Source organism: Onychomys torridus, chromosome 8 (assembly GCF_903995425.1).
Source record: "Onychomys torridus chromosome 8, mOncTor1.1, whole genome shotgun sequence".
NCBI classification, from domain to species: Eukaryota; Metazoa; Chordata; class Mammalia; order Rodentia; family Cricetidae; genus Onychomys; species Onychomys torridus.
Genome location: NC_050450.1, coordinates 109,287,876 through 109,308,794, shown reverse-complemented (window position 1 = coordinate 109,308,794; position 20,919 = coordinate 109,287,876). Strand labels below are relative to the sequence as shown.

At 43.8% G+C, this 20,919-nt stretch overlaps 1 protein-coding gene across 2 annotated transcripts in view; it reads right to left on the bottom strand.

Moving 5' to 3' along the window:
* Window positions 1-1,987: 1,987 nt before the first annotated feature.
* Window positions 1,988-20,919, bottom strand: part of Foxk2 (forkhead box K2) — a 52,127-nt gene continuing 33,195 nt past the window's right edge. The window contains exons 5-9 of one of the 2 annotated variants that reach the window (XM_036195949.1): window positions 16,862-17,055; window positions 16,039-16,214; window positions 14,303-14,599; window positions 13,301-13,510; window positions 1,988-3,597 (exon numbers count right to left, since the gene is read on the bottom strand). In XM_036195949.1, the coding sequence (XP_036051842.1) occupies window positions 3,401-3,597; window positions 13,301-13,510; window positions 14,303-14,599; window positions 16,039-16,214; window positions 16,862-17,055 (1,074 nt within the window). In that variant the 3' untranslated portion in view covers window positions 1,988-3,400. The remainder of the gene's footprint in view (window positions 3,598-13,300; window positions 13,511-14,302; window positions 14,600-16,038; window positions 16,215-16,861; window positions 17,056-20,919) is intronic. The other variant, XM_036195950.1, reaches the window with a different exon arrangement.

Sequence of the window (20,919 nt, the reverse complement as noted above, 5' to 3'; positions counted from 1 at the left end):
ATCATGCACCCCTAACCTATACTTTTCATATATTCAGCCTTGGGACAGCAGCTGGGAAATCAGTGTTACCACCTGGGAATCTCAGCACCTGTATACCTTTTTGGTAAACATTTTGTTTCACTATCTCTTGTTGTTTTCAGTGATCTTGATCCTTAGGTCAAAGGGCAAGCATGGGGGGGGGCACACACACCAATAACCACAACTTAAACTCTAACATAACAAAACTCCAACAATGGATGCCACCCAGCTGCCTGTACACCTGTAGCTATCATGCCCTGTGCTCTCACCCCAATGAAGCCTGAGCTGCTGCCCATCTGTGTTCCTGGTAAAGTATCCCCAGCACAGGCTAAGAAGATAGATGTATCTGCTTATCAAAAGACAATGATACTCTGTATTCAATTAAAATTAATAAAAATATTTTATTGAATTTCAGGAACTTGGTACTTTTTAAAAATTCCAAATCTTTGCACACAGATCACCACCACTCTGCTTACTCTAGTAACAGCAGATGTCTGGACTTCACGATTGTCACTTCTCTCCTTGTGTCACGTAGCGTAGAAAACCCAAGTCCTGATACTGCCCAACCCCTTCTGAACTACTTCAGCTACTCTGTGACCACCCTACCCCCCACCCCCCACCCCCACCCCGCAGCAGAGGACAAGGAAGTGAGGTGGGGTATTTATGGAGACCTGCTGCTGTCTGTGAACACGTTCTGCGGTGTGAAGAATCCATTTATACAAAGTATGCCACACACATTCCGGAATGCACTGTACCCAGGACACAGGTTAAGTTTCCCTTTGTGTTCTGTGTGGTTCAAGCCAAAGCTACTGAAGTTATCTAGTCCCTGAGGGAGCTCAGAAGTTTGGTAAAGGTCAAAGAGAGATTCCTTAAGCATTCAACACTGAGGTGGACCTGGGAATTGCGGCAAGCTACTTGTGGTATCAGAGTCTTATGTCCCCACATCAGACATCTGTTGGGGGGTAAAGCACATGAGCCCAGCCCTGGTGTGTGGAGGGGCATCTGGGAACTCAGATGAACATAAACTAAAGCAGTGCCTTCAAAACTGGGAAGAAAACCTGGGTTCAGTACTTTGTGAATCTACAGCTTAGCTTCTGCCCTCTCCTTGACAGCTTTACATTCCTATATTCCAAAGCAGCAGCAAGGCCGATACAGCAGCAAGGGTTAAAGATGAGTGCGTGCCTGTGGCTGCATAGCAACACTTCACTCACTTGAGACTGAGAATGTGGCCTTAAAGAAAAAAAACCCTCCTTCCATCTTCACAATTTTTCTATGATCCCCTCAAAGAAACCCCTGCAGACTCCTAAGGTCTGTTTGGAGCTCAGAGGTAACGAGTCTGCAGACTTCACTCACATAGGGAACATCTACCCAAGTCCTGGTCAAGCATGCTACACACAGATGTCTCCAGACACAGTATGTTCAGTTGGTGGTGCCGGAGCCCACCTCACTAGGGTGGCCTCCTGCTAGAGCACTACATTAACTGAGGCCCATTGTCTGGACCCACATGCTGGGCACAATACAACCCAAAGTACTTTGCAAACTGCAAACCTTTAAGAAATACACATTCCAAGGTTACCTGCAAAATGGTAGAGGAGGCAGACTGCCGCTTGGAGGGGCTCCAGTCCCCCAGGCTGCAGCCCAAAGGCAGACTGCTGTGGGAACACACATGTTCTCACTCACATGGTCACTCACATGATGTCTCACCTTTATTGTTTAAGCGGCTAAGTTATATAAATCCAGCTTGTTAACTCCATTAACGTCAACACGCATCATCTGCAGTAACATTGTGACAGCTCCATACTGTGGGTGAAGCAGACTAAGAACAGACTTCTTATATTTGGTCTTTATGTAAATAATGTTTTAAATTGCCTAAATATACCATTCTGAGCCATTTCATTCTACCAGGAAAATACAGGGTTCCCCCCCTCTCTTAAAAAAAAAATTAAATACCAAAATAACTACATTTAAATAAATAACGTTATGATGATATTAAAAAAAAAACAAAAACAAAAAAACTCACAATGAGACTAACGCCCTCTGCCTGCTGCTCAGCTCTAAGTCCAGAACGCTCTGGAAAGATGAGTGGTGATCCTGAGTGTGGGCTAGGATGCTGGCCTCCCACCTTTCCTCACCCTTCCCTCTTAAATTTTACTTATATGACATAAGTCAGACTTAGTGTGGTACTTCATTCTGAAAAGCCAGAGAAACCTCTTTAGAATCAGAAAATGGCCTGGATGCTTGATACTTGGCCACTGGGTCTTACTTCCAAGACCCTCAAGTTAACTGGCAACATTCTCTCCAACAGCTCTTGTCGTGAGTGTGCCATGCAGATAACCAGTCAGATGCCAGAAGCCAGAGCTGACCCCTAAGACTCCCCAGGTTCTGGGAGAGATCTATGACCTCGGTCTGCAAAGGTGTAAAAAAAGCCTGGATCTGTTTCCCAAGGGAAGGAGGGAGGGGTCTGTTGCTTTAAGCATACACAATATGTAGGAGACTCGTTTTACTAGAGTGGAAATTACGCCACAGACTAAGTCAACATAAAGAAACAGACAACAAAACCCGCAAGAGCAGGTACGTGGAGCCCGAAGGCTAGAATACTCCCAGGGTCCCTTGCCCCATGCCCCCTGGCCTCATGGGTCCATGCAGCCTCAGTCCACCCACCCTCTACAATGGCACAGGGTAGGTCAAATTCATCAGGTAACTGCTCTGAACGGAAATGGGCAAGTAGGTATCCTAAGGGAGTGCAACCCAAACACAGGCAGGACAGACTAGAGCAAACCATCCCAAGGGCTGAAAACAAACCACAGAAACAAACAGAGTGACGTTCTGTCCCCCAAATGAATCTCAAATTTCCAGAGTAGAAATGGAGTGGTATGAAATGTCAAAGACCCCATTATTTAGTAAAGAAAGGACATTTCCAAGTATTCTAATCCCACATGTAGTCAACAAAATACTGTCTTGTCTCTCGGCCGCAGCCATCAGGTCCTATGAGGGCAGCAGATGGCTGTGGCTCTGTCCCTTAAAGGACAGTCAGAGAGATCCACATGCAGCATGTGCTGCATCCGCACAAGAGACTCAGTCCTTCATGACCTGGAGTTCTTGCTTGTAGTAAAAGCTGAGCCCACAGATGACAGGCCAGCGAGTGCTCTGTAGGAGACACCACCTCTGGAACCAGGGTTGCTGTTGTGGGTCTGTTCAAGTGTAACTTGTCTTTAAATTAAGGAGTTTTAAGGCCACCTGGGTTCATGTTTTCAGTGCTAAGAGGTGTGAAGTCCAACCGCAGGCCCTTTACCCACTGAGGATGCGCTCCCTGCTTCAGGAAGAGGCAGCCTCTCCTTTTGGCACCACAAAGTTGATGTCTGAAGAAAAGGTCTCCCAGCAGCTAGTTCTGGATCCCCTTTTCTCTCATAGCTGCTGGTGGCGCATCCACACTCAGGGCAATGACAATGCTTTCGCCATCTTCTGCTTTAATTCGCTTGAGCTCTGGCTGTTCTGCCTGGTCACCATTCTGGCGCTTTGTGGGCAGGGATGCTGATGCTGATGCATGGGTTGCCAACATATGGAGAGGACTCGCCACTGCTGAAGAGAGACAGTGAGTCAGAACCCCGTGCTATTACATAAAACCTTGACCACAAAGCCCACCCTGGCACTCCAAATCTATGGAACCTTGCATAGATCTCCAGGGATGGCCCTGTAGGGTCAAAGGCAGAGGATCCTAAACAGGAAATCAGGAAAGCTGCAGCAGTCAAAGCCTGGCTAGTGGGTATTTCCATCAACAGGATAAATTTTGTTGCTTCTAAAGACACACAAGCTACTTGAGCTCAGTGTTGTCAAGATGAGGTGGCTTGTGTTCACCTGGAAGACAGAAAGCTACTTCCAACCAAGGAAGAAGTAAGGCTATTCTGGTTTCAAAGACAGCCATATCTCACCTGTTCAAACCATTACCTAAAGCATTTGTCTATAAAGTAGACACACTTATACTAGCAAGTTAACTCAGAATTTGCCACCAAGCCTGAGAACTTGACTTAGAACACACATGGTGGAAGGAGAAAGCTGATCCCCACAGTTGCCCTCTGACCTTCATGTGTACCCTCTCTCCTCAAGTGCAATCAATGACTTTTTGGGGGACACATCCAGGAGATACCCTTAGGTCCTCCATTCCCCTCCTTTTTTTCTTTTTTGATAGTCTCACTAAGTAGCTTTGGCTGACCTGGAACTCATAGAGATCTGTCTCCCTCTGGCCCTAGTGCAACAGCAACCCAGCCCTAACTGTTTTAAAGGCTAAACTTCCAGCTGAGGCAGCAAGCAGTCAGGCAATGCCAACTTGTCTAAGTGAGCCACAGTACCTATGTGTCATCAGAATGATCTTGAGGAGTTCTACTGAAGTAACTGCTTACATGAGATAAATACTGAGCAAAGTACATTACCCGCCAACCTGGGTCTCGCAACATTAACTGAAGAACAAGACTGAGGATTCTCAGTGAAAGAAGAGCTTTGTTCCACGTTCAGCCTTCACACTGTAGCAATCCTCTTTTCTGTCTGGAAGGTCTGACTTAACTGGCCTCTAGACTCCTTAAAGTCGATTTTCCTCAAGTTGTGATCCTCCTGTCATAGCATCCTGAATATCTTAGCAGCATGTGCCACCATAACCTGCAAGGTCTCTTTTCTCATACACGCGTACACTCGTGTACAGTAGTCCTGCTGGCTGTTTCTCTAAATAGCTCCAATGTGCCAATGGGAGGTTGCCACTGTTCTTTCAAGTTTAAGCTCTCCTTGTCACAGGCGGTGGCATTCCTGAGACATGTAAGTCACCAAGTCACCAGGGAACAGGAAGGAAGCTACACAATCTAGAAAGAGCACACTGGCTGCCTAGCTTCAGACTAGCCACTGTCTATGGAGAGAAAGGACCCTGCCCTCCAGCCCAGGTCCAGACAAAGCCTCTTTGAGTTGCCAGACACTTTAGAGCAGAGCCTTATAGCTCCACAGGCACCAGTTAAACAGGATCACAGCATGAACACTGCTGTAAAGGAAGTGAAGACCCTGCTCCTGTCCTACACAAAGCCTGCTGGTTTTTATTATTTTTGTAAGGCTAGGAATGGAACCCAGAGTCTTATGCATGCTAGACAAGCTCTATCATATCCCTACCCCATTGTACATGCTGCCATGAGAACTGGGGAAACATGTTAAAGTCTGGGAAGGGCATATCCAACTCTAAGTGTCAGTCATGTCATCAAGCTGCTATGGAGGAGGCACCAACCACCCATCTCAGCTCTTCCTGATGTGTTGGTGATGAGCCTGGCCAGCTGCCTAATCATCCCTAAAGTGTGTAGGACAAAAGTGCTGAGGGCCTGGGCACGTGGCCTAGGCATCCTCAAGCCAGAGGTGTTTCTTCCTCAGCGCTAGCCAGTGTACTTCTACAAACAGCTCCCACAGGTTCTGCCCGCCCACGTCCTGAGCCGAGAGGGAGAAGACTTGAGTCCAGCCTAAGCAGGAGAGCCCCCCCCCCCCCCAAGCCAAGACTGTGAGCTGGGAGCTACAAGGGTTTGTAGACAGGTAAGACCACAGAGGTTTGACTGGAAAAAGATGTATACCCGTCACATACATGTATCTGGGAAGTGTAGGTGGAACATCAACACAGGATACAATGTCATTGCTGTGACTTCAGGTCACAGCCACAGCAACAGCACAAGGCAGGACTTTGGCATGAAGACTTCCTCCCGGCAGATCAGAGACATTATGAGAGACTTCATACATTATTAAATAACCAGGCTGGGCAGTGGTGCACGCCTTTAATCCCAGCGTTTGGGAGGCAGAGGCAGGCAGATCTCTGAGTTCAAGGTCAGCCTGGTCTACAGAGTACCAGGACAGTCAGGGCTACAGAGAAAACCTGTCTCAAGAAACCCAATGAACAAGCAAAAAAACCCTGCAACCTTGCCTTCTGCCACATGTCAGTAGGAAGGTCTTCAGGTTCCAGGACTGCCTCCAAAGCTACAGAGAAACCCTGTCTCGAAAAAAAAAACAACAACAACAACAACAACAACAACAACAACAACAACCATGGCTCCCATCCAGACCAGAGGTGAGTGACTGGGGTCATACCCAGGGAGGCCTGTCTCTGGGCCCCAGCCGTTGCGAGGGAAGACCCACCCAACTCGGCCCCAGTTGCCACCAGTGGGCAGGGCTCCCGGGGGAAGGTTCCCCTTCTCTAAGACCCCCCAGCGGACCCTGCAATCTACATGCCCTGCCCCTACACCCATCCGCTGAGACCCCCCCCCCCCCCCCCCGCGCCACTTCCTGAGATTTTAAAGACCAGCCCCCAGCTCCCATCTGGCCCAGAGAAAGGGAGAGCTCTCATTGGACAGAGAGCCGTCATTGGACCAAGAGTAAACTCGGGAGACAGGGAATCTGCCAGCCCCGATTACATCAAGAATGGCTTTCTGAGAAGCAGAATCTGCTACCTCTCATTGGACCAAGAGAGGCTTCCTGAAATGCCAAATCTGTCAGCTCTGACAGGACCAAGAGCCCTGATAAGACCAAGAACAAATCCATGGAGGACATGGGCAGATATCGAGGCAGAAGTACATACAACAACATAAAGAGCAATACAGCATCACCAGAACCTAGCCCTCCTCCAAAAGCTAGACCTGACCTGAACATCACAAAGTGGAAGAAGCAGAAAGCAACCTTAAGAATAGCATCAAGAAGATGCTAGAAGCCTTTAAAGAAAAAAAAAATCAAAAATCAAACAAAAAATGGGAAGAACTTATAGATTAAAAAAAAAAAAAAAAAAACTAGCGGAAAAGTCAAATAAAGCAGAAGAAAACAATAAATCCCTTAAAGAAAACCATGAAAAAGCAATGAAACAGGTGAGGGAAACAGTCCAAGACCTGAAAAGGGAGACAGAAACAATGAAGAAGACACAAACAGAGGGAATGCTGGAAATAAAAAATCTTGAGTAAATGAACAGGAAACACAGATGCACGCATAACCAACAGAATACAAGAGATGGAAGAGAGCATCTCTGGTGTAGAAGATACAATAGAGGAAATGGATTTGTCAGTCAAAGAAAATACCGAAGCCCAAAAAAATTATAACACAAAATGTCCAAGTAATCTGGGACACCATGAAAAGACCAAACCTACAAATAATAGGAATAGAGGAAGGAAAAGAACACCAACTCAAAGGCATAGAAAATATATTCAACAAGATCATAGAAGAAAACTTTTCAATTTAAAGAAGGAAATACCTATGAAGATACAAGACGCCTATAGAATACCAAACAGACTATACCCCCCAAAAAAGTCCTCTTGCCACATAATAATAAACAACTAAACATACAGAATAAAGAAAGAATATTAAGAGCAGCAAAGGAAAAAGGCCAAGTGACTTATAAAGGCAAACCCATCAGAATAACACCCGATTTCTAAGCCAGAAGGACCTAGACAGATGTAATGCAGATACTAAGATGCCAGCCTAGACTAATATACCCAGCAAAACTTTCAATCATCATAGATGGAGTGAACAAGACATTCCAAGAAAAAGCCAGATTTAAACAATACTTATCCACAAACCCAGCCCTACAAAAAGCACTAGAAGGAAAATACCAACTTAAGGAAGTCAGATATACCTATGAAAACACAGGCAATAGATAACACCACAGCATTAAACCCCAAAGTACACACACACTACCACCAAAAAATAACAGGAATGAACAATCACTGGTCATTAATATCTCTTAATATCAATGGACTTAATTCACCCATAAAATGACACAGGCTAACAGACTGGATACGAAAGCATGACCCATCTTTCTGCTGAATACAAGAAACACCTCAAATTCAAAGATAGACACTACCTAAGAATAAAAGGCTGGGAAAAGTCATTTCCAATCAAATGGTCTTAAGGAGCAAGCGGGCATAGCCCATCCTAATATCCAGCAAAATAGACTTCAAACTAAAATCAATCAAAAGAGATCAAGAAGGGCATTACATACTAATCATAGGAAAGATCCACCAAGATGAAGTTTCAATTCTGAACATTTATGCCACAAATACAAGGGCACCCACATATTTAAAAGAAACATTACTAAAGCTTAAATCACATACAAAACTCCACACATTAATAGTGGGAGACTTCAACAACCCACTCCCACCACTGGACATATCTACCACATCGAAACTTAACAGAGAAATAAAGGACTTAACTGATGTTATGACTCAAATGGACTTAATCGATATCTACAGAGCATTCTATCCTAACAAAAAAGAACATACCTTCTTCTCAGCACCCCATGGAACCTTCTCTAATCGACCATATACTTGGCCACAAAGCCAATCTCAACAGGTACAAAACAACTGGAATAACCTCCTGTGTTCTATCAGACCACCGTGGTTTAAAGTTAGATTTCAACAACAACAAAAACTACAGAAAGCCTACAATCTCATAGAAACTGAATAATGCTCAACTGAATCACCAGTGGGTTAAGGAAGAAATAAAGAAAGAAATTAAAGACTTCCTAGAGATCAATGAAAATGAATATACCACATACCCAAACTTACGGGACACTATGAAAGCAGTGCTAAGAGGGAAATTCATAGCATTAAATCCCCACATAAATAAGTTGGAGAAATCTCACACTAGTGACTTAAGAGCACACCTGAAAGCTCTAGAACAAGAAGAAGCAAAGTCAAGCAGGAGGAACAGAAGCCAGGAAATAAGAGAGCTGAAATCAATAAAATAAAAACAAAGAGAACAATGCAAAGAATTAATGAACTGAAGAGTTGGTTCATTGAGAAAATCAACAAGTCTAAGCCCTTTTCCAAACTAACCAAAAGGCAGAGAGAGAGCATCCAAATTAACAAAATCAGAAATGAAAAGGGGAGCCAGGCAGTGGTGGTGCACACCTTTAATCCCAGCGCTCGGGAGGCAAGAAGCAGGCGGATCTCTGTGAGTTCGAGGCCAGACTGGTCTACAGAGTGAGATCCAGAAAAGGCTCCAAAGCTACAGAGAAACCCTGTCTCAGCTTAAAAAAAAGAAAGAAAGAAAGAAAGGAAGGAAGGAAGGAAGGAAGGAAGGAAGGAAGGAAGGAAGGAAGAAAGAAGCAAAGAAAGAAGGAAAGGAAGAAAGAAAGAAAAGGGAGACATAACAACTAACACTAAGGAAATCCAGAAAATCATCAGGTCATACTTCAAAAACCTCTACTCCACAAAACTGGAAAATTTAAAAGAAACGGATAATTTTCTGGATAGGTACCACATACCTAAGTTAAATCAAGACCAGATAAACTATTTAAATAGTCCAATAACCCCTAAGGAAATAGAAATGGTCATTAAAAGTCTCTCAACCAAAAAAAGCCCAGGACCAGATGGTTTTAGCACAGAATTCTACCAGATCTTCAAAGAAGAGTTAATACCAATACTCTTTAAATTGTTCTACACAATAGAAACAGAAGGAATGTTACCAAACTCCTTCTATGAGGCTACAATTACCCTGATTCCCAAGCCAAACAAAGATGCAACAAAGAAAGAGAACTACAGACCGATCTCCCTCATGAACATTGATGCAAAAATACTCAATAAAATATTGGCAAACAGACTCCAAGAACACATCAAAACAATTATCCACCATGATAGGCTTCATCCCAGGGATGCAAGGGTGGTTCAACATACAAAAGTCCGTCAATGTAATACAACATATAAACAAACTGAAAGAGAAAAACCACATGATCATCTCACTTGACGCTGAAAAGGCATTCGACAAAATCCAACACCCCTTCATGATAAAGGTCTTGGAGAGATCAGGAATACAGGGAACATACCTAAACATAATAAAGGCAATTTACAGCAAGCCAATAGCCAACATCAAATTAAATGGAGAGAAACTCAAAGCAATACCACTAAAATCAGGAACAAGGCAAGGCTGCCCGCTCTCCCCATACTTACTCAATATAGTACTTGAAGTTCTAGCCAGAGCAATAAGATAACATAAGGAGATTAAGGGGATATAAATTGGAAAGGAAGAAGTCAAGCTTTCGCTATCTGCAGATAACATGACAGAATACATGAGTGACCCCAAAAATTCGACCAAGGAACTCATACAGCTTATAAACACCTTTAGCAATGTAGCAGGATACAAGATCAACTCAAAAAAATCATTAGCCCTCCTATATACAACTGACAAACAGGCTGAGAAGGAAATCAGAGAAACATCACCCTTTACAACAGCCATAAATGATATAAAATACCTTGGAGTAACTCTAAGCAAGTTAAGGACCTGTATGACAAGAACTTTAAGTCCCTGAAAAAAAAAGAAATTGAAGAAGATGTCAGAAAATGGAAAGATCTCCCATGCTCATGGATAGGCAGGATTAACATAGTAAAAATGGCAATCTTACCAAAAGCAATCTACAGATGCAATGCAATCCCCATCAAAATACCAACACAATTCTTCACAGACCTGGAAAGAACAACTTCATATGGAAAAAACAAAAAACCCAGGATAGCCAAAAGAATCCTGTACAACAAAACAACCTCTGGAGACATCACGATCCCTGACTTCAAGCTCTACTATAGAGCTACAGTAATAAAAACAGCTTGGCACTGGCATAAAAACCAACATGTGGACCAATGGAATCAAACTGAATCCGCACACCTATGAACACATGATTTTTGACAAAGAAGCCAAAAATGTTCAATGGAAAAAAGAAAGCATCTTCAACAAATGGTACTGGTATAACTGGATGTCAACATGTAGAAGGCTGCAAATAGATCCATATCTGTCACTGTGCACAAAACTTAAGTCCAAGTGGATCAAAGACCTCAACATAAATCCAGTTACACTGAACCTGATAGAGGAGAAAGTAGGAAGTACTCTTGAACGCATTGGCACTGGAGATCACTTCCTAAATATAACACCAGGAGCACAGACACTGAGAGAAACAATTAATCAATGGGACCTCTTGAAACTGAGAAGCTTTTGTAGAGCAAAGGACACGGTCAACAAGACCAAGCAACAGCCTACAGAATGGGAAAAGGTCTTCACCAACCCCATTATCTGACAGTGGGCTGATATCCAGAAAGACATTTAAGGAACTGCTCAACATCCCTAATCATCAGGGAAATGCAAATCAAAATGACTCTGAGATGCCACCTTAAACCCATCAAAATGGTTAAGATCAAAAACACTGAAAACAGCTTATGTTAGAGAGGATGTGGAGCAAGGGGAACACTCCTCCACTGTTGGTGGGAATGCAAGCTTGTACAGCCACTTTGGAAATCAATATGGCGCTTTCTTAGAAAATTGGAAATCCATCTCCCCCAAGACCCATCTATACCACTCTTGGGCATATTCCCAAGGAATGCTCAATCATACTACAAGGGCACATGCTCAGCTATGTTTATAGAAGCATTGTTGGTAATAGCCAGAACCTGGAAACCTAGATGCCCTTCAACTGAAGAATGGAGAAAGAAAATATGGTACATATACATGATGGAGTACTACTCAGCGGAGAAAAACAGTGACTTCATGAGGTTTGCAGGCAAATGGATGGATCTAGAAAAAAATCATCCTGAGTGAGGTAACCCAGACTCAGAAGGACAAACATGGTATGTACTCACTCATAGGTGGATACTTGATGTAAAACAAAGGATGAATAGACTGTTACTCACAACTCCAGGGAGGCTACTTAGTAAAGAGGACCCTAAGAAAGACACAGGGATTGCCCAACGACAGAGAAATGGATGAGATCTACATGAGTAAACTAGACATGACAGGTGGGTAATGGAGGGCAAGGGTTGGGGGAAAGAGTACTTAGAGAAGCGGGAGATCCCAGCTGGATCAAGAACAAAGGGAGAACAAGGAAAGAGAGACCATGATAAATGAAGACCCTATGGAAATAGGAAGAAGCAAAGTGCTAGAGAGGTCCCCAGAAATCCACAAAGATACCTCCACAATAAACTACTGGCAATGGTCGAGAGAAAGCCTGAACTGACCTACTCTGGTGATCGGATGGCCAAACACCCTAACTGTCATGGTAGAACTCTCATCCAATGACTGATGGAAGCAGATGCAGAGATCCACGCCAGGGCCATTTTGGCGAGAAAGAGGAAGGATTGTATGAACGAGAGATGTTGAGACCATGATTGGAAAAAGCCAAATAGTGGAAACACATGAACTATGAACCAATAGCTGAGGAGCTCTCAACTGGATCAAGCCATCTGGATAAGTGAGACAGTCAATTAGCTTGAACTGTTTGGAATGCCCCCAGGCAGTGGGACCAGGACCTGTTCTTAGTGCATGAGCTGGCTGTTTGGAGCTGGGGGCCTATGCTGGGACACTTTACTCAGCCTGGGTGAAGGGAGAAGGGGACTGGACCTGCCTCGACTGAATTTATCAGGCTGATCTGAATCCCCAGGGAAGTGCTTGCCCTGGAGGAGATGGGAATGGGTGGTGGATTGGGGGGAGGAGGGAGGACAGGGGAATCCACGGCTGATATGTAAAATGTATTTAAATTATAAAATTAAAATAATAATAAAAAATCATTCAATAAAATTTGTACAACTCACCCAGTTTATATTCCCACTGAACACTAGAGTTCATCTTTTTCTGCTTGCTAACAGCAGACACAATGTAACCAGTTGCCTCAAGCTCCATGATAAGACTATATTCTTAAACTCTAAGCCCAAACAAACCCTTGTTACATTAAATTAAATTGTTAGGTATTTGTCCCAGAGACAAAGAGATACTATTTGCATACCTATATATCTAGGTTTCTATATATCTAGGATGTTGTAAAAATTTCTGGGGAGAGATTGGAAAAATAGCTCAGTGGTTAAGAACACTGACTACTCTTACAGAGAAACCATGTTCAATTCCCAACAGCCACAAGGCAGCTAACAACTGTCTGCAACTCTAGTTCCAGGGGGATCTGACACCTTCTTCTGGCCTACATGGGCACTGAATGCATGTGTTACACAGACGTACATATAGGCAAAGCACCCATACACACAAAATATAAAAATATAAATAAGTAAATGAATAAATGAAAATAAAAATCTTTCTAGGGACAAAGAGGCTGTAGTTACTCTAATGTGAGCCCCCATGGTCAACTCCCACAGCATCACTTGCACTTCCCATGGCTTCAAAACTCAAACATTTCTACAGACAAAAACACGAAGTCAAATCAGAACCAAACATGGAATGCTTCTGTCCATTAGTTAAAAACCTCTGCTCCCAGTTGAAACTCCTAGAGAGCCAGTAAGAGACACGAACAAATGCTTCTTACCATTGTTCACCTGGCTGTGCACTGCTGTAGGCATTGGTACCACATGAGTTCCATTTTGCGTTACAGTTTTTATTGGAAGCTGGTGTTGACCTAAAGGCGCCTGTTGTACTATGGTCACTGTCTGAACAGGGGTGCCCTGTGATGTCTGGATGATTCGGCTAGCAGCGCCTAGTGTGGCTGGGCTAATTGCAGGGACAGGCTCTACTTTCACTGAAATCAGAAGAAAAGGAAAGGAGATGATATATTGTTGCAAAGCCAAGATTTCAACAGTTTAAAAACAAGTCATGATGGTGCTAATTCCAACATGGGTATTACAGGACTGCTACCCCAGCTACTGTCAAGGATAAGACAAGAAGGTAGCAAGTTAAGGCCAGTCTGGGTACTGGCCCACAAAGTAAGTTCAAGACACGTTAGGGCATCTTGAAACTGTGTCTTAAAAATTAAAAAAAAAAAAAAAAAAAAAAAGCCCCTCCCCCCCAATTCAAAAAAGCTGGGGACATACCTCAGCCACGGAGCACTTGCCTGACATGTACAGGGTTTGACACCTAGTATTGTAAAAATGTTTAAAACCAAGTAATGGGATGGAGAGATGGCTTGATGGCTAAGAGGACAGACTACTCTCATAGAGGACCTGGCTTTGATTCCCAGCACCTATGTTGGTCAATAACTCTAGGTCCAAGAGGACCCATCACCCATCCAAGGGTGCCTGGCTTTGCGCGCGCGTACACACACACACACACACACACACACACACACACACACACACACCCAAAAAATAAAAGTACAATCTTTAAAACCAAGTAGGTGGGTTAGGGGTGTTGCTTTGTGATATGAGGTTTATCTAGGATGTATGTGGACCCTATTTCCAGCACTGCTACCCGGAAAAGGAAGAAACAAATAATCACACAAAAACTAAGGAACATTAAAACAGGCCACGACAACTGAGCCTGTGGATTTACATGGGAATAAAAAGCCAACAGGAGATGCCATCTCCTTGCTCACCTTTGACTTCTCTGTGGTCGCCATTCTCTTGTGGTTCTGCCTTAGGAGGAGCCAGCACCGCAGCCTGAGTGACCACAGCTTGTCCAGCAACTGTGTATGTGTTTGCCGGGGCCAGTCCAGCCACACTGGTGACTGACACTGCTGGTATCTGATGGACAACATGTACCGTCTGCACAACAGGTGGCTGAGAGGTGGATGTGGTCACTGGAGTTGCAACAGTGTAGGTGACAGGCTTAATGGCCGGGGGTAGCTGCCGTTGGACAGTGATTAAGACAGGCTGACTAGAGAGAGGTGACCCTGTTGGGAGGAAACATGAGCAGGGTTAAGGCTTGTATGGCCGTTGGTCTTACAGTTTTTCACACTAAGCTCTTTTAACATGAACACTACACTTTAAAATACAGAACATTACTAATGAGAGATATGTAGTATATTTTTATTAAATTTTTTCAAGATTTATTTTTGTTTACCCATTTGAGTGTTTTGCTTGTTTTTATGTCTGTGCACCATATGTGTGCCTGGTGCCCACAGAGGTTAGAAGAGGGCACTAAATACTCTGGAACTGGAGTTATGGATAGTTGCGAACCACAATGTGGATACTAGAAACCAAACCTGAACCCAGGTCCTCTGCAGGAGCAGAGAATGCTCTCAACCACAGAGTCATCTCTTCTGCTGAAAATGTAGTATCTTAACAGGGACATTTAGTTTCCATATCTAATTATTAAAAACTGGCCGGGCAGTGGTGGCACACGCCTTTAATCCCAGCACTCATGAGGCAGAGCCAGGCGGATCTCTGTGAGTTCGAGGCCAGCCTGGTCTACAGAGCGAGATCCAGGAAAGGCACCAAAACTACAGAGAAACCCTGTCTTGAAACCCCCTCCCTCAAAAAAAAAGAAAAACAAACAAACAAACAAAAAACTGCAAATTTTGCTTTGATTTCTCACAAAACCTTCCAATGGTTACTCCTTTAAGAATATACCCTATAGACACGAGCCATCCTCACCCTGGTAGGACAGAAGCACAAAGCTCAGAAGCAGACCTAGACTTTCAGAGCCATTCCCTTTGGCTTTCAGCAAGTGGACATCAGCAGCTGCAGACAGGTGGCAGCCTAGGGTTTCTCTGGACCATCCATCATGCTTAGTGGTAAAAATGCTCATCTTCCAACCTTACCCAGGCACACATTTTATTCTATATTATGGTTTTACAAATAAAGTGGTAATATTCATCTACTCATTAAATGGATGTTTTTATTCCAATCAGTGCCTAGTTTGTGTACCTTCTTTTAGTGGGAGGAGGATTTATTTATTTTCTTTTTTAATGAAGTAATTGAGAAATAGTCTTTTGAATTTTGTTTTTAGAAACAGGGTTTTACTATCCCAAGATGGCCCTAACCTCACAGCCTCAGCCTCTTGGTTGGGGTACTATCACTACCAAAGCTGGACTCTGATTAAAAAAAAAAGAGGGGGGGAAGGGAGAAGAGGGAAGGAGAGGAAAGGGAGAGAGAGAGAGGAGGGGAGAGGAGGGGAGAGGAGAGGAGGGGAGAGGAGAGGAGAGGAGAGGAGAGGAGAGGAGAGGAAAACTTCCCAGTGCCACTGGGTTTTCCAAAACATCCCACATAAAAAAACCAGGCACAAGGTACAAAGCTTCCTAAGGATTCTACTACTGCTCTATGCCAAATGCAGGCATTTTTGTCTGGCCCCACTGCTTAACCATCACCACCTCTCCTCCTGTGGTCTCACCTGGTGCACTTTGGGCAAACCGCGCCTCCTGGATGACGGCAAGTTTGGGCTGTGAGGCGCCAGGCTCAGGCTCCAAGGGGGCCGGGGAGCCCTCCCTCGACAGGCTCTCAGGGGTCTGGGCGCCACTGGAGTGAGCAGACAACACTCCCGCATGGTTGGGAGAGGCTGGGGCACTCCTGGGTCACCAAAAGAAGACAGTGGGTTTTCACAGTGATGCTCTAGAGAGGACTTGTCCATTCAATCTCATTTTGTAAAGGGGAGCCTTCTGTTTCCTGCCAATTGAGTGTAGTTCTGTGTTCTGACTTTCTCTCCCATGCATGTCAGAGGCCGCTCAGTTCCATGAAAAGGCTGGTACCCTCCCTGAGCAGTTCCTGTGCAGCCAGCCAGCAGGACTCAGCTGTGAGCAGATTGTGAGGCCTTAAGGCTTCTCATAAGCTCATTTCTTTTCCATTAAAAACAATGTCAGTAAGTTAAAGTGTTTGGTTTTAAAATCAGGCAAATGAGAAATCTTGAGTTTATAGAACTGAAGGTAATTTAAAGGATTTTTCCCATGCCAAAAGGAAGGAAAAACACCATGTGGTCCCATGACCTTGCCTACTAGGGTCTAATTACTTTAAGATGTGCATCAAGTTCAAGGAAACAGCTAACAATACAGGTGGAACACGTGGCAGTAAGAAACTGAAACATAACCAACCTTTTCCCCAACTCCCACCCCAATGCCAGTAAGGGCATCCGCAGGCCTTTATTTCTGGAAAGAAGCTCACCGGCACACCAAGGTGATATTACCAACTGTGGGTGCGGTCTCTGGTTCCTGTGTCCTTACCTAGAGGAGAGCGGTCCCAGGGGGGTTCTAAAGCAAGGCACGCCCCTAGGCCGTCTCTTCCTAAAAGCCTGCTCTACCAGCTTGCTCTCGGAGGCTGGATCTATCCTCCAGAAGGAGCCTTTGCCTGGTTCTTCCTGGGAACGTGGCACTTTGATGAAATAACGGTTCAGAGAGAGATTGTGGCGAATTGAATTCTATGAAACATAAAAAAATACGTAGAATTCATATAATTCTTTGTTGAGAAATGAAAATGTGCCCAAGCCTTAGTGTCCTGTAAAACAGAAACCTAGATGCTCAATGCAGACACACGAGTGAGGCTTCAAGGCCCAGCATTCCCTGGCTGAATGAGATTGCTCTGGGTTGGAGCCTTTGTGGCCACAACTCAGGAATCTCAGGCAGAGAGGGGGAACCTGGGCATGGGAAGGATGAGAGCTCTGCCATCTCCCATGTCTACCTCCTTTCAAGGCAGGACACAGGCCTGTCACTTCCTCCTTGACTTTTGCCAGGTGGAATCAAGACTAAATTGCCAACTCTTTCTGTTTAAAAACCAACAGCTGACAGAAGTCACTCCTTTTAAAATGTTTATTTCATGTTTTTGCACATAATTATCTGAGTCTGTCATGCCATATAAAGTATACTAACTAGTATAGTATAAAGTATTTAATTTGCAAGTCAGCAAAGACCAGAAGTTATAACTGACTACACCTTCCAGTCAAGTACTTGGCTCTGTATTTGAAAGAACATCCATGTGTTTATTTGAGCTTTGTCAATAACTCCATTAGGGAAGCCAAGAAAAACCAACTCCTAAGCCGTCACTCTTCTTCAGAAAGTTCAGCTTTAAGTTTTCCAGGAGTCTGAGATAGTGCCTGTTGTGACCTGAATGTGACCACACCATTGAAGTACATGTAGGATGAAAAGTCATGAATTAACAGCTATTATCTCATATTCTTACAACTTTGAGTACATTTAAAATCAAAATTTCAAATTGGTAATAACTCAAAATAAAATGTCCAAAAAATCCCTAATTTTCTCAATTTCCCAATATAACCTTCTAATAAAACTAGCCATGGCCTGAAGTTCTGACTTGTCACAGGCAGCTAAGAAATCTAACAAATTGAACATCATTCAGCATTACTTTATAATCAATCCCAGGGACTGTTCCAGAAGCAACTAGTCACAGGCAGGAAACAAGGCCTCTGACTATTCTGTGGACCTGAGTTACATTGTGAGCAGTGTGAGGGGCCTGGTTGTGTCTGACTCGTTGAGATTTAGAATACTATAATAAACCAAGATACATGCTACGATGTTTTGTTATCAGGTATTGCTGACAACCAACCTTTCTTCCAATTCCAGAAAATCAAAGGGACTGTTCTTGGTGCCCATCATACACAGAAAGCAAGCCTTCACCAGCTGCATTCAGACCTTCCAGGTTTGGAGGAGAGGCAGAGTCAAAGGCTGTATGTTAAGAGAAGCAACCCAGACAAAGAGGACACAGGCTCAACACCCCTAATTCAAAACCCCCAAATCACTGGACAGTGGTGGTGCACGCCTTTAATCCCAGAACTCGGGAGGCAGAGGCAGGTGGATCTCTGTGAATTCGAGGCCAGACTGGTCTACAGAGTGAGTTCCAGGACAGTCAGGGCAGTCACACAGAGAAACCCTGTCTCAAAAAAGCAAAAAACAAATGAAAAGAAAATAAAAACCCAAATTCAAAACTTTGAGGGCAACATGATGCTCCAGTAGAAAATCTGTACTTGCCTTTATGTGCCAAACTGCCATCAAACATGGGCACGCTAGAAGCATTAGACTCTAGTCCTACACTCAGAGCACAAAGCCACAGTATAAAAGATATTCCATAGACCCCAGCTACACTAGCCCATGGGAACAACTTAGTTGCATGTTATTAACATAGTGGGAAAATGGCAGCGGTGACTAGGCTTTCCATCCACCATGAGCCATGAAAGTTATTCCTCTGCTACCACTCATGTGCTTACAAGACTCATGTAGTAGGGATCAAGGAACTGATACTTTCAGTTCTGAATATTAACAGAATCCAACTAACCACCCCCTTCCAGAAATCTGTATACAGTATGAGGTCAAATTCATAAATGGTCATTTTCAATTTCCTAACTGACACTCTTTTTTGGTTTTTTTTTTGGAGCTGAGGATCGAACCCAGGGCCTGCGCTTGCTAGGCAAGCGCTCTACCACTGAGCTAAATCCCCCCCACCCCCACACACACTCTTAAAACAGGAGGAAGTGGCAAGATACTTAGTTTAGAAAAGCACACATTTTCCATATGATTTTAGGTCTATATACTATGGTCAAGCCTAAGATTGATGCGCTTTCAATCTGCTCTTAAAAGTATGAAAATCCTGGGTTGGGGATTTAGCTCAGTAGTAGAGCGCTTGCCTAGCAAGCACAAGGCCCTGGGTTCGATCCTCAGCTCAAAAAAAAAAGTATGAAAATCGCAATTGATACTCTGGTGACCTATATAAATTAATGTAATCTTAAGAGTAATTTTTGGTGATATTTTGTGTATGCTCTTAACAAATAAAGCTGGCCTTGAGATCAGAAGTCAAAGACAGACAAGAGGCCAGGCAATGGGGGCATACACCTTTAATCCCAGCACTTGGGATCTTATGCTTTGCTCCCAGTAATTGGGAGGCTCATGCACCTTTATCCCAGCACTAGGGAGGTTGAAACAGGAAGTGATATGGGTGGACAAAGAAAGGAAAATAAGATGGGAAAAAACAGGAGCTCAGTCCTTTCGGCTGAGGAGTTGGTGAGGTGAGAGGTGGCTGTGACTTGTTCCTTTCTCTCTCTCTGCTCTTTTAGCACTTACCCTGACACCTGGCTCCACATTTTTATTAAGACCAATTAGGATTCGTGCTACAGTAATTCTTTGTCTTTCTTCAGAGACACAAAGAAGGCTGCAGTTCTTCGATGCTAAATATAGAGAGCATCTAAAGCAAGCGATCCTCAGCTCTGAGCATTCCTAGTAGGCTACCATCCCAGCTTAGGGCCTGAACTCTAGCTCCTATCACTCAGTGCATTCTCATCGGATGCTCTGGACTCTTCACAGGATGACAGCCCAGTCTTTTCATACTTTTTTGTTTTGTTTTTGTTTTTCCAAAGCTGAGGACAGAACCCAGAGCCTTGGGCTTGCTAAGCAAGTGCTCTACCACTGAGCTAAATGCACAACCCCTTCATACTTTTTTCTAGGCACAGTAAACATCTCACTCCAGGCTGGGTACAATTATAAAATTTTAAGTAATCATTTTGGAAGCAGGTATTACAGTGCATTTGTAACCCCAGCTATTTAGGAGGCTGAGGCAGGAATATCACAAGTTTTAGGCCAGCCTAAGCAACACAGGGAGACTTGATAGGCAAGGGGTGAGAGGGGGAGGTACTATGACAGAAAATATAAACAGAAATATTCTTTCTATAACAATCACTCAGACTGCACCATTTTATGGTAAAATTTCCTTTGTAAATTAACAAAAAAAGCTGTTCAATGAAAAGCAATCCTGGGGACAGAAGCTTTTGAGATGGGGAGGGGACACTCATGTCCTCCAAACACACTGCTAGGGAAGAGGACTCAGGTGGAAACCCACCTCTGTGCCTGTGTGTGCCTGTGTGTATAGGCCAGAAAACAGCTTCGAGGTTCATTCGTTAGGAGCCAAACATATTGGTATTTTGTGAGACAGGGTCTCTAACAGGCCTAAAGCTTGCCAAAAAGGCCAGGCTGTCTGGCCAGTGAGTCCAAGGGAGATGACCGTATTCAACCTCCCCAGCAGCTAGATTTTTACATGGATTCTGTGGATGGAACTCAAGTCCTTGTGCACAAGTTGTAACTGTTAATTTTTTTTTTTTAAACCAATTGATATATTTCTCCAGCCCTGGAAATCTAATTTTCTTAAATAACCTGTTCTACTGAGAGGTTTTTTCCCCCTTCCCCTCCCCCAAAAGAAATGTCAGAATAAATAAGGTCTGATATACGGAGATTTAAGTTATAGTTTTTGGAAAGGTAGCTGAGCTCTCATGGCAGTAAAAGAC